The 19,432-nt window shown below is 52.5% G+C and overlaps 2 protein-coding genes across 4 annotated transcripts in view; both read left to right on the top strand.

The window, feature by feature from the left end:
- The window catches only part of BDKRB2 (bradykinin receptor B2), a 33,217-nt gene extending 19,265 nt beyond the window's left edge, over positions 1 to 13,952 (top strand). For 2 of the 3 annotated variants that reach the window (XM_067726411.1, XM_067726426.1), the window contains one exon: positions 10,595 to 13,952. In XM_067726411.1, coding sequence (XP_067582512.1) covers positions 10,602 to 11,684 — 1,083 coding nt within the window. In that variant the 5' untranslated portion in view covers positions 10,595 to 10,601 and the 3' untranslated portion in view covers positions 11,685 to 13,952. The remainder of the gene's footprint in view (positions 1 to 10,594) is intronic. The other variant, XR_010940870.1, reaches the window with a different exon arrangement.
- BDKRB1 (bradykinin receptor B1) overlaps positions 1 to 19,432 on the top strand; it is a 62,788-nt gene that overhangs the window by 19,261 nt on the left and 24,095 nt on the right. The window lies entirely within an intron of this gene.

The raw sequence follows: 19,432 nt of genomic DNA, 5'->3' as shown, positions 1-19,432 counted from the left end.
TCTGCAGGCTGGCATTTACTCGCTGTGTGGCTTTAGGCGTCTCCTCACCTCTCTGAGCCTCAGTTTCCCCCTTTGTCATGAGGGGTTGGAGGTAGACTGAACATTTTCTTTTTAAGTAGAACTTTTTTCCCAATAAAATTGTTTGCATAAACCTAATACAGAGCAGAGAGGAAGGAAACCCTGACATGCATAGAGCATTTAAAGTGTGTCAGGCATTGTTCTAAGCACTTAATATTCATTAACCTTCCTATCCTCACAGCAACCCCACAAAGTGGGTGCTCTTAGCTTCCCATTTGACAGATGAAGAAGCTGAGACCCTGAGGGGTTGGGCTGCTCGTCCAAGGTTATACACAGCTAGTAAGTGTTGGGATTGGGATTCTGAGCTGGTTGTATCTCAGTCATGAAACCCCAGGTCCCTTGTCTTTCCAACCCCTTAGGGACATCTCGGGGCACCCAACCCATGCTCTTACACACACACACACACACACACACACACACACACACACACACTGTGTCTTGCCCTCTGCAGTTCCAATCAAGGTCCAAGCCACAAGTGACTGGCGAGGTTGAGACACTGAGGTTTCCTGCCTCCAAAACCCGCATTACCAAAAGGTCCCAGGGACCGAGTCCCACGAACTGCCCATTTCTAGCCCTGTGCGAATCCCCCTGCCACCTCCACATGGCCAGCTGAGCCCTCGTCTGAGCTGCCCGCCTGCAGCTGCCTGCACAACACTTCTTCCCTTGAGGAATGAAGTCACAGTGCCCCCTCCAGGCCAGGGAGAGCCAAGCCTGCATGCCCACTTAATCCCTCAACTATTCCGAGGGTGGGGGGCCTCGCACCTGGAACTTCGACGACGGGGAGGGGCTTTCTGAGGTCTCGGGGTTTGGAGTCAGGCAGACCTGGGTTTGAATCCTGGCCCTGCCTCTGACTAGCTTTGTGAACTTGAACTATCTCAGGTTACCTAGTTAAACCTCTGCCTTCGTGTCTGGTATATGGGAATGATGATGTATCAACCACACAGTACAGTCTTGAGGATGTAGCAGGAAGGGCACACAGTACGTTCTTCCATTTCCCTTCGCCTCTACCCTGCAGACGTGTCTGCTGGGGAGAAAAAGAAAAGTAGGGATTGCCCTGCCCTCTATCAAGTCAGTCAATGATCATTTATTGAGCACCTAATAGGCATCGGGCACGGAACAGAGAAAAGAAGAAGCAACATAAGCATCTCTGACAGACCTGCCCTAAATGAATGTCACGGAGAAGGAGGGGGGAAGAGAAGGAAGAGAACTCTACTGCTCAAGGGCGTTCAGCAGAGAAGAAGAGCCAGTGGGAGAAATGTATTTACAGCTTTATTGCAAGGAGCTGGATTACTTAATTGCAGGGCTGGCTAGGCAGGTCCAGAATCCATAGGTAAGGTGGTCAGGAGAGACAGGCCAGTACTCTTGGATATGCACTAAAGCTGCTGTCCCCAAGTGGAATTTCTTCTTCTGGGAAACCTCAGTTCCGCTCTTAACGCCTTTCAACTGATTAAGCCAGGCCCACCCAGATACTGGAGGATAATCTCCCTTAATTAAAGTCTGATGAGGGACTTCAATAACATCCACAAAGCCTTTACAGCGACACCTAGACCAGTATTAGATTGAATAACTGGGGGCTGTAGCCTAGACACGTTGACACATAACACCGGCCATGGTAGGGCACTTAAGGAGGAGGTTCCGTGGAAGGACTGGGGACTCAGCTGGTGTCACCTTCAGGCAGAGGGCCGAGAAGGGCACTCAGGCAGGAGGGGCAGCCCCAGCAGAGGCAGGGGTGGTGGGAACCTAGGAAATATCCTTGGGATGATCCCGATGGAGCCCCATGGAAATACCTTATGTACGAAGGGATCGGAATCGAGGAACGGGTTCATAAACCACAATGTACCAATACAATGCGTTCTTTTAAAGGCATCCTTATGACAACAATGGGACAACATGGAAAAATCCCCTTGATGCGATATTCTACGCAAAACCACAGGAGATGAAAAGCCGGTTGAGTGTGGATATAAAAAGAGCTGTTTGGGGATAGAACTCTGAGAGATTCTAACATTTTAAAAAAATATTTATTTATTTATTTAGCTGCATGGGGTCCTAGTTGCAGCAGGCAGGCTCCTTCGTGGTGGTATGCAAACTCTTAGTTGCAGCGTATGGGACCTAGTTCCCTGACCAGGGATCAAACCCAGGACCCCTGCATTGGGAGCGTGGAGTCTTATCCACTGTGCCACCAGGGAAGTCCCAAGGTTCTAGTATTTTTAAATGCTCTTTACTGTGGTCATATTATCTTTTAAGACAAAAAGGGAGATGTTATTTTTTTTTAAGGGGAAGGATTGGTATTAGGATATCAGATAAAGTTGCTCATTCGTTAAAACTACAGAATCCAAGGTGAGGGAAACAGGATGTGCTGAACAGAATAAGCGAACAGTAAGAAACAAGAAACAGATGAAGCCCAGCAGGAGCCCGGGGTGTGTGAGGGGGAACAGTCAGGGAGGCACAGCCCGTCCTCGGCTGCAGAAAGCAGGTAGGGAGAGGGGCTCCGCTTCTCAAGCCTCCCCCCTGCTTCCCGCCACCCCACCTCCGCCCCCGTAAGTGTTTCCAAAACATTCCAGGCCCACAAAGTGTCCAAACACAAGAAGGGCCCACGTGGATGTCTAAGGTTGAATGGATCTTCTGATTCAGCTCTTTAGGTGTTCCTGGAACCTAGGTTGAATTCCCAGAGCCCCATCCTTCCCCGACAGACAGCTCGGACCTTTTCTCAGGGAAAAGGAGAAAAAGCCCCTTGGAAACTGAACTCAGGCCACACTTCTCCCTACAGACAGCATCCGTACTCAGTGATCACATAAAGGCAGATTTTAGAGGAAAACATTTATTCCGGGGAGAAGTCCAGGGAAGGGCTCTGAGCTGAGATTCGGGAGACCTTGGTTCTTTGTAGCTCTGGCCTTGACTCCAATTTGCTGGGTGGTCTGAGAGATTTTACTTATTTATGGAGTAAATGTTTTCCAAGAGACTGGGATGTGCAAAACACAGCAGCAGGCACGGCGGAGGGTGGAAAGACGAGCAAGGCAGGTGTATTTAATATAACGGGACAGGAGCATGCGTGCATCCACACACAGACACACACAAGGCTATCACTGTGAGAGGGGATGCAAAAGGCGGAAGGGGACCGCCCTCCCGACAGGATAGAACTCTGCGGTCTCAAGGGTTCCCCTGGAGCAGCAGGCTGGTGATGTCCCAGCGACACACTCATCTCTCCATCCAGCTGTGGAACTGTGTCTGCAAACCTCAGCTGGGCTGTGGGTGGGAGAGTAGGCAACGTGGGGGGCTCCTGCAGCAGACGGGCCCCCCTGGGGAGCGGGGGTGAAGCAGTACCCATCCTGGACACGTTCACCGCATGCTTCGTGCGTTGGACATGGATTCACTCATCTATGCCTCACAGCCGCCCTAGGTGGTGAGGGCTCTTTTTATACTAACCCCCTTTTTACAGTTGAGAAAAACGAGGCACCACGAGGTTACATAATGACCCGGTAGAGGGGGACCCAATTCCAGGTCTGGTTCCAGAGCCAGTAAGCCTGACCGCGGGGCTGGGTTTCCCGTTTATGACGTGAGTCTCCAGCTAGACTCCTCGGGCTGTGTTTCCCTCGTTCGGTCATTCCACGCACAGGCTCTGACGTCTATGTCACCTGTACAGCTAATTCTTTAATAGCAACTCACTTCTGAACTGGTAACTCCATATCACCAACTTAAATGGAAAATGAGTATCATTTGTCACCCAAAAAAAGCCTGTAAAAATAAATACAGTGGGCCATAAACACTCCGGTTAAAGTCTGGTTAGATTTGGGGCCCAGCCCAGGGGCTGGGCCTGCTGTCTTTGTTGAAAGGTGGGTTATAAACACCAGAGAGGTGCTGAAGACACTTTCTCCAGGGCTAACCCAGAGGAGTGGCTCAACGATTCGAGGTTATTTACCATCCAGTCCACAGCCCTCGCTTTGGGAAATATCTCCTATCTCCAGCACACCGCCACAAAACACGGAGCACGAGTTGGCTACAGATCAGGGGCTCCGTGCAAGGTGAATCCTGGTCCCTGAGAAAGTGACACTGTGTGTCCTGGGGTGGCCACAGCCGCAGAGCCCTCAGACATGGATTCTTGGGGAACCAGAACAGACTCCCTCGAGACTAAAATGGAAATGCTCTCTGCAGCGCCAAGAGCCAGTGTTTATGTGATTCAACCAAAGGAAATACTTTTGAAGTAAGTCTTCTTGGACCAGTTTTGAGGGAGAATGTTAGATGTTTCTTCTAAAGCAGCAGTTTGCAAAACAAGGGGAAAGCCCAGCTGCGGAGTCATCGGCCCAGCGCCCGGACCCAGACACGAGGATCAGAGTAGAGGCGGGAGGCTGCATGGGTCCATCCTCCCCGCCCCACCCCCGCTCCCACCCCCAGCTGTGTCGATGAGGACTCCGAGGCGCAGGGAGCTAAAGGGACTCCCTCAAATAACACCCAGAACTGCACACCTGATCGCCACCACCCTCAGTGCCGATGTGCCCGCCACACCACGCCCGCGCCCTCCCCCCAACGGTCCCTTAAACAGTTCTCTGACATCTGAGTTTATAATCCCAAGATATATTAGTCAGCGTCCAGTAGGAAAGAGAGGGCACATTCAAACCAGCTAATACTGGTTAGCGGAAGGGAATTTTAACAGAGGGTCTATTTTCTGCCTGTAGACAGCGCGTGGGGACACCGCCAGGGCCTCAGAGCTAGAGCAGCAGAGGTCTCGGCAGACGACCCACTCGTCCCTCCCTCCCTCCCTCCGGGCCTGAGGCCTGAGTGGCAAGAGGAGGTGGCATCTATCAGCATCACTGGACAGCGAGTTGGAAAGGGCCCCGATAGGAGCTGTGAATCGGGCCAGGCCCAGCCAGCCCCTGGAGGCCCCCAAAGGAGGGAGCTGGGAGCCGGCACCCCATCCTCATTCTCCTCCCTCCCTCGGCCTCCTGCTGGTGCCCCCATGGGCCAAAACCCATGGGAAGCCAGATGGCAGCCATCTCATCCCCAGGGAGTGGTCCCCGCGCTCCCGGGACAGGGCTGGGGAGAAGCAGGGGGCGAAGGATGCTCCCACACGTGGAGCAGATGCAGAGAATCTAGAGTCGCCTCAGACTCCTACCTTCTCCCTGGTCCTCAAACTGCCTGCTCTCTGCACATCTGAAAGAGAAAAGCCCTCAGCTTTGTTTTGAACGGGAGAGCAATGCTGACAGTCATTAGCAAACAATTAGGGTCCAGTTGGGCTGATCCTGCCAGATCTGGGGACACCTGGCCGTGCAGACCCGTAACAGAGGGCAGTGAGGGAGGGCTGCCACCCCCCCAGGGTGACCGAGTTGGGAGACCCTGGGTTAGCTATGCGGCTGTCTTGGCGGAAATGGTGACCTCAGCAGGCAGGCTGAGGTCCCTCGGCTGGACAGAGAGCCCCTTGGGGCAGGGGAAGCTCGGCTTCACTCTTCCCCACCTAATCTCCAGCACCAGAAAAACACTGAATAATTGCTGTTGAGGAATGAATGACCTGAATACATGGCCTCTGACCCCTAGTTGAATTTTCTTTCCCTGGGCCCAGCTGGGCCCCTCAGAAAAGCATTCTACCAGGTCTTCCTTCCCTTCCCCTAACCCCCCTCCTCGAAAAATCAAAAGGACTTGCTGTGCGTTGCGTCTGTTGCAAGTTCGAAATCCTGACCTCAGCTCAGCTTGGGGGTTTGGGGAAACCTTTTCTGGGCGTTAACTGAAGATCTTTGGCTTTATTTCCTGCTTACCAGCCCAGTCTTTTATTTTTTATTTTATTTTTCCTAATGTGTTCAAATTTCCAGAATTGTCTGCTAACTGATCTCCACCTCCCACAACTGCATTGGGAGAGCTGGGCTTCTGGAAGCCGGGTGCGCAGGGTCTGCACAGACTCCTCTAGCGGAGAAGCTGCTGAAAACTAGGGCAGGGCAGATCCGTGGCTAAACACACGCACACACGCGTGCATGCGCCCAGCTTTTCACACCCTTCCCAGACAGCCAGAGGTCACGTGGGTTACTGGTCTGAGCTCCAGGTCTGGCACCAGAAGAGTTGAAGTCCCACCTCCACCTCTTACCAGCAACGGCACTTGGATAAGTCACCCCACCTCTCTGCACCTCGTTTCTTCCTCTGCAAGGCAAGCGTACAGCCAATGCCTACCTCCCTGGATGAGAGTGCAGTTGAACTTGAAGGGGGCGAGGGAGGTTGCATCAGCGCAAGCCCCACGGGGCAGAAAGGCCGTCACTTTTCCCCGGGGCTCAGGTGAGGACCCGGCTCAGAACTTGAGAGCACGTCGCAGCACTGACCAGAGCTGTGGATTGGAAACACTCCTCTGTATTTGTCTGTTAGGCTCGAAGGCCCCGGAGATCCTGTGTCTAATTCATCTCCATTGCATCAGGGCGAGCCTGTCCTCTAGCCCAGCCCCCTCCCCTGAGCTCCAGACCCACGTGCAAGTCTCTAAGCACGTCAAACCTTACAGGTTCAAGTCTAAACACATGATCCTGTCTCTCCAAGTTAGCCCTTCCCATTCATCCCCTTCATAGGAGACAGCAGCACCGGGACGGGGGTGGCAGCATCCTTGATCCCTTCCTTACCCTCATTTCCAACCTCTCCATGTTCCAATTTTGCTCCAGACATGTCAGTGTTCCTCCCTAAACACCTCTGGAATCGATCCTCTACAGTCTCCATCATCCTGTGCCTAGAAAAACAGGCAGCAACTGCCCCTGGCTCCCCCACAATCCAGCCACCAGGGCCTAACACACATCCGCACCCAGCGTCTTCCTGCCCCAGGGCCTTTGCACCTGCTGCTCCTTCTGTCCAGACATCCTCCACCACCGTCCTTTCACCCAGCTTACTCCTGCTCACCCTCGGGTCTCATAATAAATATCCACTCAGCCCCTGCCCGTAGCTGGATTAGAACCCCACCTTCCATGCTGTCACGGGACCTTGCATTTTATTTCATAGGATTTATGTCAGTTTTCGGTAAATTAGTGACTGGGTCATGTCTGGCTTCTCCATGAGACCATAGCCCCCGGAGGACAGATGCTGTGCCTGTTCTCACATTACGTCCTGGCACCCAGTGTGTGATGGATGCTTAATAAATATTTGTTAAGTGAAGGCCTCCATTTCTCTCCCCTAGTGGAGAATGCGTGTGATTTATGGTCCCCGGTCCCACCACCTAACTGTCTTTTCTCCTCCAGTCAGCCTGGGCAGCCCGTTACTCACGTCCCCCTCTGAGTCCAAGTGTTCTCTGCCTGGAAGTGATCAATGATCCAATCTGTTCATGAGGACGCCGTGCCCACCACTGCGTCTTTCAGCTGAGTCAAAGGGATTCCTCGATTTACTATTTATGGGGCAGAGGGGAGGGGACAAGCCGGAGAACACCTGGGAGAGCACGCCCTTCCTCTCCGGGACAACACGTGAGGCACCAGGCAATGTTAAACCCAAAGACAAAAGTTCTCAAGGGCTGGGGAGGCTGGCGTTCCAATCCCCAAAGGCCTGTCGGGGGCGGAGGGCATGGATTGTTCTGTTTGAGGGAGGGGTGTGCAGGAGGAGAAGCACACATTACACAGGTGGTCACGTGTGAATGGCCCCAGGTGAACGTGAAAAGAAAGATTGAAATTCTGAAGTCAACACAAGAAATCAGACAGAGATGTGGCATGTCTCCAATGGAGACGGGACGTCTCAACACAAGGCTGACCTCTGGGGAAGGTCTGAACACTCTAAAGAGAGAATGTGGGGGGAATTGATCCCGAGTGGAAGCAGAGGAAAGGGAGAGTCAGTCCTGAGGGGGGCAGTGTTAGGAAGACAAAGGGGGAGCTGGGCCCAGCTGGGCCTCTAGGTCCTGTGTCAGGTGTGACCTGCTATGGACATGACCAGATGGCCATCTCAGCTGGGGCCATAGAACACGAGCCCTATAGCTCCCAGTCAAGCACTCCCCAGGCCACCTTCTAACGATCCTGTGGCTTCTCAGAGCAGGTATGGGCCAGGTGCCATCCTGTTGGCTAGGGGCTACCTTGTGGGGGAAATTAACAAGCAGCATGTGGTGTGACACTTGAGTGTCTAGAGAGCTGGACCATGAGAGACAGCAGCGCCCCAGGTGTGGGGCACTAAGTAAACAAGTTTTTTGTGCCTGCAGAAATCGGGCCAAAGCCTGGACCAAGGGGACCACGTAGGGGAGGTCTTACTTTCAGAGGCTCTGCAGAGAAGCCTGCAAGTTTCCATGGGTCAGAAATTTAGGGTCCAGTGGGGATGGCTTGTCTCTCTTCTGTGATGTCTGGGGCCTCAGCTGGAAGACTCACAGGCCGAGGGAACAGAATCTAACCGAAGGCTTCACTGGGGCCGGAGGCTCCATGACCAAGGTGGCAAGTCGGTTCCTCTCCATGGAGCCCCTCCATGTGGCCGCTTGAGTGTCCTCACAACATGGCGGCTAGCCTCCCCCTGAGTAAGCAACCCAAGAGGCCAAGGAGGGAGCTGCGAAGCCTCTTATGCCTTAGTCTTGGATGTCACACACTGTCACTGCCACCATGGGTGGGAAGCAAGTCACTAAGTCTGGCCACATTCACTGGAAGAGGAATTAGACTCCACCCTTTGAAAGGAGGAGTATCGAAGAATTTGTGGACATATTAAAACCACCCTCCACTAGGAGCGTATTTCCAATAGGGACAAAGCCTCACTTTCTCAGCACCCATTGAAGACTGTCCTTATCCCCTTATTCAACCCCATCACTTGCCACTTCCCACCTCCCCATCCAACATCTAGTCCACCTGCCAGAACACCAGCGGCTTCCCCACTTCTGTGCCTCTGCTCAAGCTGCTGCTTCTGCCTGATCTGCCCTCGTCCTTCTTGGCCCCTGCTGACATGCTCTTCATCCTCTGAGACCCAGTTCCAGAGTTACCTCCAACCTCCTCCCCCGACATCTGTGTCCCTTGCCCCTCCTCCCACCCCTCGGCGCTCATCGCGCACACTGGGTGGCAGGTGTTGGGAGCTCGGGCAGGGCAGGAGACGTGTGGGGTTCCCCTCCAGGTCCCTAGAGCCAAGGTGGAGCTCAGCACAGAGGAGAAGCTCAAGAAGCATTTAAAGATAAATTGCATCAATGAATGAGTTCATCACAGTCTCCAGTCTGGCCCCTCAAAGCCAGCCAGCTGCTCCAGGACGTTTTCTGGGAAATCCCAGAGACGATCAGCAGATTCTTTCCCATGATCTATTGCTCAGCTCCTCCCCCACGAGCCTACCCAACAATCAATTGCCCAGGAAGAGCCCCTCCACCTCCACCTTCCTTCATCCACCCCACGGAGCACTAGGAAAGTGCCCAATTAGTCCTGCCCTTTGCATTGTGCTTTTAGTTTTTCAATGTGTCTTCATACCTACTCTTTGATTTAAACCTTGCAAGAGCCATGCAAGGCAAGCCAGGGAGAGAGCAAGACTCTACAACAATAAGGTGGAAGCTCAGAAAGGTCAAGCAATTTACCCAAGACAGCACAGCTAGGGTTGGAGCCAACGTCTATCGAAACCCCATGCCTCTTTGCTGAAGTCAGAGAGGAACTCCCAGAAAGTGAACTGCCCCCTGGGCTGAGTCTCACTGCTGGCCTGAGTCTCAGAGTGAAAGAGGAGCCAGTGGGTTAATGATGGAATCACCAATATAAGAGCAAGAATCTGCCAGCAGTGGTGCTGGAGTTTGACATTGGTTATTTTAATAAGTTCACAAAAAACAGGTAATTATTCATGTTTATTGAATCAAGTACAGTGCTTGGGGCTTTCTGCACCTTGTCTCAGGTCCCCACCACAACCCTGAGAAGATTTTGTTATTCCCATTTTACAAGGTAGAACATTAAGGTTCAGAGAGGTTAATTAACTTACGCAAGGTCACACAGCTAATGAATGAGCCAGGACTGAACCCAGAGGACTGTCTGGCTCCAAAGCCCCTTCCCCTCCCTTTTCATCAAGCAACCTCTGCTCATCATCAATGCTACGCTGATGGAAGGAATGGAAGCATGATGCTGCCCTCTGCCAGAAGGAGACAGGGAGTGGGCAGATGGACTGTGGTCTCCGAGCCAGGTTGGAATCTCCCTGTCTGACATGATATCACTTTTCGCTTCTAATAAATTGCTCACCCATGGCCAGGCCACAAGAGGCTGAAAGAGACCAGCGCCCTTGTGGGGGTGGGGGCCTGTGATAAGGAAGGAATATGCTGTGTATCCTCCCATCATGGAAGCTTCGAGGAGGTCCAGGGTCTAACGCTCACACTTGTTAGTCTGGGTGACGGATGCTGGTCAAGTACACATCCCAGTGGAGCCTGGAGGCGAAGAACAAGAGCTCCCAGTTTAAGTCCAAGGAGCAGAGGCGCCTTTCTAAGCCCCTGGGGACACAGATGTGCCTGAACCGCCTCTGAACACCGCACAGAAAGGGTCTGGGTTTCACCCCTGACTTTGCCTTCTGGAAGCATCCCCCTCTCCTTCTGCACCGGTTGTTTCTCCTTCCTCTTGTGACCTTGAGGTGTAACTGCCTCTTTTCCACTTTCTTGCAGCGCCAAAATGTTCAACGTCACCTTGCAAGCCCTTGAACCTGCTCTCAACGGGACCCCTCCCCAGAGCAGCAGCTGCGTCCACTCCGACTGGTGGAGCTCGCTGAACACCATCCAGCCCCCCTTCCTCTGGGTCCTCTTCATACTGGCAGCTCTCGAGAACGCCTTCGTCCTCAGCGTCTTCTGCCTGCACAGGAGCAGCTGCACGGTGGCGGAGGTCTACCTGGGCAATCTGGCCGTGGCCGACCTGCTCTTGGCCTGCGGGCTGCCCTTCTGGGCCATCACCATCGCCAACAACTTCGACTGGCTCTTTGGGGAAGTCCTCTGCCGCGTGGTGAACACCGTGCTCTACATGAATCTCTACAGCAGCATCTGCTTCCTCATGCTGGTGAGCATTGACCGCTACCTGGCCCTGGTGAAGACCATGTCCATGGGCCGGATGCGCGGGGTGCGCTGGGCCAGACTCTACAGCCTGGTGATCTGGGGCTGCTCACTCTTCCTGAGCTTGCCCATGCTGGTCTTCCGGACCATGCGGGAGTACGGGGCCGAGGGCCACAACGTCACCGCCTGCATCATCATCTACCCGTCCCGCAGCTGGGAGGTCTTCACCAACAGCCTCCTGAACTCCGTGGGCTTCCTGCTGCCCCTGAGCGTCATCACCTTCTGCACCGTGCACATCATACGCGTGCTGCGCAACAACGAGATGCAGAAGTTCAAGGAGATCCAGACGGAGAGGAAAGCCACTGTGCTGGTCCTGGCCGTGCTGCTACTGTTCGTCGTCTGCTGGCTGCCCTTCCAGCTCAGCACCTTCCTGGACACGCTGCAGCGCCTCGGCATCCTCTCCAGCTGCTGGGACGAGCACGTGGTCGACGTCTTCACGCAGATCGCGTCCTACGTGGCCTATAGCAACAGCTGCCTCAACCCGCTGGTGTACGTGATCGTGGGCAAGAGCTTCCGCAAGAAGTCGCGGGAGGTGTACGGGCGGCTGTGCCGGCAAGGGTGCTGCGGGGCAGAGCCCAGCCAGACGGAGACCTCCATGGGCACACTGCGGACCTCCATCTCAGTGGAACGCCAGATTCACAAACTGTCGTAGTGGGTGGGAAGCAGCCAGTGAGCAGATGTCACCAGGGCTACTAACGCGGGTGACGATTATTGGACAGTGATTCTCAGGATGTGACCCAGGAGGAATGGAAGGAATCCCAAGTGTGACCTTGGACAGTGAGCCGGTGTCTCCAGTAAATTCCTTCCCGGCTCCAGTTGCAGATAACAAGGCTGTGAGGTTGGAGTGATCTGGTACACAGCCAGGGGCTCCAGAAACACAAGAGTATTATTGTTCTTATTTGCTGCCACCCCTAGACCAGTCTGCTGCTTCCCAGGAGTGGAGGGAGCCTGGGGGTAGGGACAGGAGTGACCGAGCTTCCCTCCCATGTGGTGTCCCACCTTGCCCCAGCACGACAGCTCAGATCTCCAGAAATGCCACCCAGCTTTGGTGCAGCTGCTGAGTGCCCACGCAGGGCTCAGCTGAAGTTCTGCCTTGGGTTTCTTTAATCCACTCAGCTAGGACTTTGGAGGATGATTTCTCAGGTTAATGAAGGTTAAACTCTGAGAGCTCCATGGTGTGAATCCGGAGACCAGGATTCTTTCATTCCCCTCATGGAAAGACAAGTGGTCTGTGCCAAAGAAGAACCCAATAAGCACTTATCCAGCACTTGCTGTATACGCAGCCTTGAGCACTGTGGGTAAGAGAAGAAAAAGAAAGTACAGTCTCGGCCTTGAAGGAACTCGCAGACTCATGTGGGGATAAGTCAGCACCTGCAGCCGCGGTCAAGCAAGGCACTGTGGGCGGGGCAGGGCAGAGGGGTGAGGAGAGCCCGCCCCAGCTCAGCCTATAACTGGCTGCACGTGGCTGTGTCCCTGTCTCGGTTTCCTCCTCTGTAACACGAGGCTGTTGGGGGATTAAAGGAGCTAACAGGCATAAAAGTACTTTGACAAATGAAAGGTGCTATATAAATGTGAGGCATTATTACGCCCACAGAACAGGAATAAATTTATTATAAGGAGAAAGACACAGGTTCAGCAAAAGGTCCGTAGAGGAGAATCGGTAGCTAATGGTGGGGTGTAAAGCACCCATCAGTGTCTGACACATCCTAGGTGCTCAATATGTTAGCTCTCTTCCACCACCTGTCCTTCCCATCAACGTGCACACACACACACACACACACGCACACACACACGCACACACGCGCGCGCGCGCGCGAGCGCGCGCACAAACACAAGCATCTTCAGTGGAGGTGGCAGAACGCCCTCCCCAACCCGTAGACCAGAAGCAACTGCAGAGAGGTCCGCGGCTCTGCCTCCTGTGGGCGGGGCAGGGGCGGGTCGTTGTGCCGAAGGGCGGGGTGGGCAGTGATGGACGGGGCGGAAAGCCGGTATCAGGTGTCAGGCAGGATGAAGCTGGACCAGCATCCTTGGCCAGAGACTTAAGACACAGCCTTAGCCCCAAGCCCGAGGTCCTCCAGGCGGAATTCGTTTCTTCTTTTTCTACACGTTTTATAATCTGCCTTCTGTGGCCGGCCCACGTGGAGATACCGGAGAACGCACCACCCAGGCGCCAACATCAAGCCCTCAGAGCCAAGGCAGCGAGGCACGCTCAGTAGCAATGGAGCTCGGGACGCGTAATGCAGGCAGCGCCCTGGAAGCGCTCACTCGATCAGTAAATGGGTGATTTGTTAGTGGGCCGTCTCTGGAGAGCATAGAACCTGTGGGACCAGGAGGATTTAGATGGCAAAGAGCCCATAAATACTGCCCGATCCAGCTCTGGATTTTAAAAGAAAAAGAGTCACAGAAGATTTCTTCCCCATCCCAGCCTTTGTTTTCTGCTACTCATACCCCTCTGCCCAAATAAACATACACACTTCTAGCTGGAGAAAGAAAACAGAAGAAATAAGAAATAGGAACCATTTCGCATTAGAACGAAGTAGGAACCACTTAGTATTAGAATGAAGTTAAACCATGTGCATATTGTGAGTGGGGTAACACACAAGGAGGCTGGGCTTTGGAATGTGTACCACTCATTCATCAGTGGGTGTGTATGGTCTGAAGGTCTCCTATGAGCAGAGCCGCATCACAGCCCTGGGCCCCTAATGGTCATTTAGGGTCGACCCGTGGGCTAAGGAGCAATCGGTCTGTGGGAAGGGAGCTGCCCCGTGGGCTGTGTTGGTACCATGATAAAGAACATCTGTCCTGTGAAAGGTCCAAAGAGCTACTACATTGTAAAGAGGGAGCATTTCACAAACAAGGAGAAATGGATGAACGGCGTAAACATGTGTTTTTTCCAGCGTAATAAAGGGATGAGGCATTTTTGCGTAGTTCTTTCATTTGTTACAGCTCCCGAAAACCTGAGTCTTGTCACAGACACTGCCGTGGCGGTTAGAAGTCTTTGGCCTGGGGGTTCCATTTATTTCCACTCAACCTAATTTAGGGCTTCTGTCCTATAAATCAGTGGTGTCCAAGCTATTGTAATTGCATATCCATATAAGTAAAAAAATTTGGATTATACGTACCCAATATGTACACTTATTTACATGTATTAAAAGGTACACTCTAAAATATACTCAAGTACAATCTAAGAAATTTCAACAGCGTTTGAATATTTTCTCCCATCCCATATTCCTACATTGGTGACTCATTACCAAGTACCCATCATGTGTGCATGAGGCCCCATGAGGCCCTAGAATCATAAGGATGACTGTAATTCAATCATCCGTGCATGTGATATATATCTATTAGGTGCCTTCCATTTGACAAGGTCTAGATCAAACAGTTGTCTAACTACTGCTTGCATACTACCAGTGATGGGGAACTCATTACCCACTCCATTTTGAGGTTCCTTCATTATTCATGCATTCATTCACTCATTCATTTAAAAAAACTTGCTTTCTGTGTTTACAGAAATGACACTGCTCTGTCTCCACACCCATCAATCCATGCTAGAAACCTGGGGCTCATGGTAAAGAGAAATAGCCCTCTCTGTTATTCCTTACACCTAGTGAATCAGCACCTCTTTTACGTTCCACCTAAGTGTTTCCTGGATCTCTCTGCTTCTTTCTATGTCTAACCATCATCTCTTATTGGTCTCCCCATCTCTGATATTAACTACCACCATCTCCCAATTCTTATTCTCCACTCTGCAGCCAATGACGTCTTTTAAGAAGGCAAAGACAATGATAGGGAAGCTATACATCTAAAGAACATGTAAAGAACAGTGTTTAAGAGCAAAGGTTTTGGGATCAGGCAGCCCTGGATTCCAGTTCTGCTTCTGGCTCAGACTCATTTGCTGTGTGGTCTTGGGCATCTCAGTTATCCTTTCTGAGTCTACATTTCTTCATCTGTAAAATGAGGATAGTAATGGCATCCACATCATAGAACTGTTAGCAGAATTAGTGTATGAAAGTGTTTAGCTTGGTACAGAGTTGGCAGTCAACAGGCATGAGCTGCCATGATGGTGATGATGTTGGTGATGGTGATGATGATGGTGATGATGACGGCTGTGATGGTTATGATGGTGGTGGTGAAGGTGATGGCTGTAATGAAGATGATGGTGAGGGTGATGATGGCCCTCTCTAACAGGAAGCCTTTCAGTAGTGTCCCACCACTCTTGGGATAAAGCTCCACTTCCATAAGGTGGCTCGCAAGACCCTTCACGAGCTGGCCCCTGCCTTGTCTCTATCCCTCTCTCCAGTTCCTGGCTCATTCTCTACCCTCCAGCCGCATTGGACCCAGGTGCCTGGTAGATATTCAGTTCTCTGTCCAGTGCCCACACTTCCCATCCAGCCTGCACCCCACCAAGGCCTTGAGCTTGAAGAAAGTTGCCCACAAGTGCGCAAGGGAGCTAACTCATCCGAGGGACTTCGCTCACGGATGGGGCATGACTCAGGGAAGCCTGCAATCTGGAGGAGTCTGAGCGGGGCTCTCAGCAGGTGTAAACAGGCTGGGAAGGCCTCCCTCTCAGCTCCCTCCTACCTCCCTCCCACCCCAGCCAGGCAGCACGAGCGGCCCTCAACTCCTGACCCTCCTTGGCCCCAGCGAGCTGGTGAGATGGGGAGAAGCCCAGAGGGGCCTGTGGTGGCCTCAGAACCAAGCGCTGGGCCCAGCTCCTGAGTCTGTCCTGGCCAGAGCGGGTGAGGGCCCAGTGCAGGAGTGCCAACTGCCCACCAGGTGCCCCAACGGGAGCTAGTGCTGGTGATGCAGGCTCCCGCCGATGAGGCAGCCACTAATGATTCAAAGGTGCAGTCTCCACCTGTGACCCGCACAGCACACGCCATACCTCCTCGTTACTCAACCCCCGGGCCCGCTGCAGAGCCCCACACAGCCCTCACCTCTGAGCAAAGCCCCTGAGAATGTTGGCGTCAGGGTTGAGCAAGGAGGACACAATTTGGCAATAGCCGTGGCTGAAAGTTTAATGGTTTGTTCGTGGGGTTTTTTTGGCTGAGGTCAAAGGGGCTCCATGAAAATATCTCTCACTCTGCTGAGCTCTAATTTATTTATTTTCTTTTTCTTTATGGTTAATTACAGGATATTGACTGTAGTTCCCTGTGCTATACAATAGGACCTTGTTGTTTATCCATTGCTGAGCTCTTTTTGGAATTGACCCTCACGACCACTCATGTAGGGAGGTGCCTGTATCATTGCCAGTTCGGGATGTGGGAACTTAGGCCCAGAGAGGGAAATAACCTGCTAAGGCCATGCGGTTCTGCAGGAGTGTGGTCAGAAGCCCACCTGCTTTCTGTGTGTTTGTGCCTTAACAGGGGGATGCAAATTGCCACAGAAGCAACTCCCAAGGTGCCTTCCTGCAGGAAGAGCATCCGGCCTCGGCTTGGGCTGTTTCTGCCCCGATAGGCAGACTTTGCATCTTCTGGGGCTTCTGAGTTCTGGCTTCCTGAAGAACCATCTCCAGGGGCGGGGGGCTGACACCTTCCAGTGAGATCTTTACTAGAGCGGCTTTATTGAGATAGGAGTTCTGTGCCTTGCCCCTTCCAGTGGCTTTTAGTGTATTCACAGGGTTGTGCAACCATCACTGCCCCCTAATTCCAGAACACCTTCATCCTTCCACACCCATGAGCAGTCATTTCCTCCTTATAGCCTCTGGTAGCCACTCATTTTCTCTCTGTCTCTAGGTCTGCCTATTCTGACCGTTTCATAGAGATGGAATCACACAATATGTGTCTTTTGTGTCTGGCGTCTTTCACCTGACCCACACGGAGATATAATATTGAATTGGAGGGGAAGAACCATGGAGTCCAGGCCTTGAGTCCCTGCCATGCCACCTACTCACCGTCTGATCTTTACAAACCACTTGACTCATTTCCCCCACACCGGCCTTTGGCCTCAGTTTCCTCATCTGTGAAATGGGCAGATAATACAATAAGTATACCTGAGTCGCACAGAGCTAATGACTCTGGAAAGGGGGCTTTGTAAACTGTAAAGGGTGGCACCAGCGTGGCAGGGACTGCCCTGGACTTGACCCCAGGTGCCTGGTTCACAGCCCTACCGCTTCCTGGCTGTGGGAATTTGGACGAGATCAGTTAACATCTCTGAGTTTCTGGGTGGCAGGGGTGTTGCCTATAAAGTGAGGATCCAGGCCTTGTGAAGATTAAGTGAGATAAAGGTGTTCTCATGGGTTGAATAGTGTCCCCTCCCTCCCCCAATTCACATCTACTTGGAACTTCAGAATATGACCTCATTTGGGAATAGGATCTTTGCAGAAGTAATTAAGATGAGGTCATACTGGATAAAGATGGGCCCTAAATCCAGTGACTGGGATCCTGATAAGAAGAGAAGAGGATGCACACAGACACAGAGACAAGGCCATAAAGAGATGGAGGCAGAGATTGTAGTGACGCTTCTACAAGCTGAGGGATGCCCAGGATTGCCGCCCAAAGCCAGGCAGAGATCAGACTCCCCCTCAGAGCCTCCAGGAGGAACCAGCCCTGCAGACACCTTGCTTTTGAACTTCTGGCCTCCTGCACCGTGAGAGAATAAATTTCTGTTCCTTTAAGCCACCCTGTCTGTGGTACTTTGATCCGGCCGCTCTAGGAGACGAATACAGATGTTGTAACAATTCTGAGTGTGTGCTCACCCACGAGGTGCCCGTCACAGTCCCAACACACACTCCTTCCCCCAGCAATGGAGGAGGGAACCAGACACTTTCTTCGGGTCTCCTGGGGTTTAGAGATGCTAGTTGGTGATAGAAGGTGTCCTAAGAAAGAATGGGATACACCATCTTACAGAATTTTAGAGATTTCTTCACAGGGAAGATACTGAGGCCTCTCTCAAGGTAACATAGCGTGTTGGGGGCTGCCCAGGCCCCCAGAGTGTGTGCACCACAGGCCTCGACACACCATCTTTACCGACCCGGGGCTGGGGCTGCCCTGTTTCTCTCCTTCCCCCTAAGGCAGGCCAATTCCAGGAGTCTCAGACCAGTTTAAGAAGAGGCCACAGGGCCCAGCTCCCAGCTTCCGGACAGCTTCACCGCCAAGCCCACCTTGGTGGGACATTGTTTATAAACAATCCTGAAAAATGGCCCAAGATGGAGCTCTGAGGCTCCTCTGGACGCCCCCCTCCACGCTGAGTCACCGCACGGCCCACTCAGGGCAGTCAAGTATGCCTGCCTATTCCCCTCCCCAGTCCTGGCCAAGGCAGAGGACAGCTTACGTAACCCTGCTGTGCTCACACCACCGCCGCCTTGTGCAACGACCAAGTGATGAAACCTCCTGCTGGCTGCTGACCAAGGGCCTGCTCCATCGCCATCTCACCTGATCCCCAAACTCGGAGAAGAGGCCCACTTCACAGATTAAGAGACTGGGTCTCCTTGGGGGGCTGGGGGAGAGATAAATTAGGAGTTTGGGATTACATATACACACTACTGTATATAAAATAGATAAAAAACAAGGACCTACTGTATAGCACAAGGGACTATATTCAGTATTTTGTAATAACCTATAAGGGAACAGAATCTGAAAAAGAATAGACATATTTATGTGTATAACTGAATCACTTTGCCATACACCTGAATCTAACACAACATTGTAATTTAACTACACTTCAATTTTTAAAAGCGGTTTTAAATATCCAGAAAAAAAAATAATGAAGAGACCGAGGCCCCAGGAGATGGTATAAAAAATGGCCCAAGGTCACCCAGCTCAACCGTGATGGAGCTGGGATTAAACCCCCGTGACGTGGTTCCTCGGCCAGACCTGCCCACCCTGACTTCCGCAACAGACCTCAAGGACCAGGGTCTTGCTTTGGAATCAGATTCTTTCACAAAGGACCAGTCCCCTTGAGGAAGACGAAGCAGTGAGACCGCTGACAGCTGGACAGCTGAATGGCCTTCTGGGCTAGTCCGACCCCTCCCCCTCGGTCTCCAGCGGGAAGAAGAGAACCTCTCATTTGGCAACCCCTCCCCACTCCATTAGTTGCCCAAATTCTTTCTCTTCCACTCAGTCCTGACCTCGTTTTCTTCTAGAGCTGCAGGGCTCCCCTTCCAATGTTTAAGCTCTTTTGATGCCATTATTTCCTTCTGCAGAGTTTCCGAAAGTTTCTCAAAAAACAAAAACAAAAACAACAACAGAAGAGTCTGAGAGGGCGTCCCTGGTGGCGCAGTGGTTGAAAGTCCGCCTGCCGATGCAGAGGACACGGGTTCGTGCCCCGGTCCGGGAAGATCCCACATGCCGCGGAGCGGCTGGGCCCGTGAGCCACGGCTGCTGAGCCTGAGCGTCCGGAGCCTGTGCTCCGCAACGGGAGAGGCCACAACAGTGAGAAGCCCGCGTACCTCAAAAAAAA

This window comes from Pseudorca crassidens, chromosome 1 (genome assembly GCF_039906515.1).
Source record: "Pseudorca crassidens isolate mPseCra1 chromosome 1, mPseCra1.hap1, whole genome shotgun sequence".
Taxonomy (NCBI): Eukaryota; Metazoa; Chordata; class Mammalia; order Artiodactyla; family Delphinidae; genus Pseudorca; species Pseudorca crassidens.
Note: the sequence above shows the minus strand (reverse complement) of the source record. Positions and strands in the feature narration are given on the sequence as shown.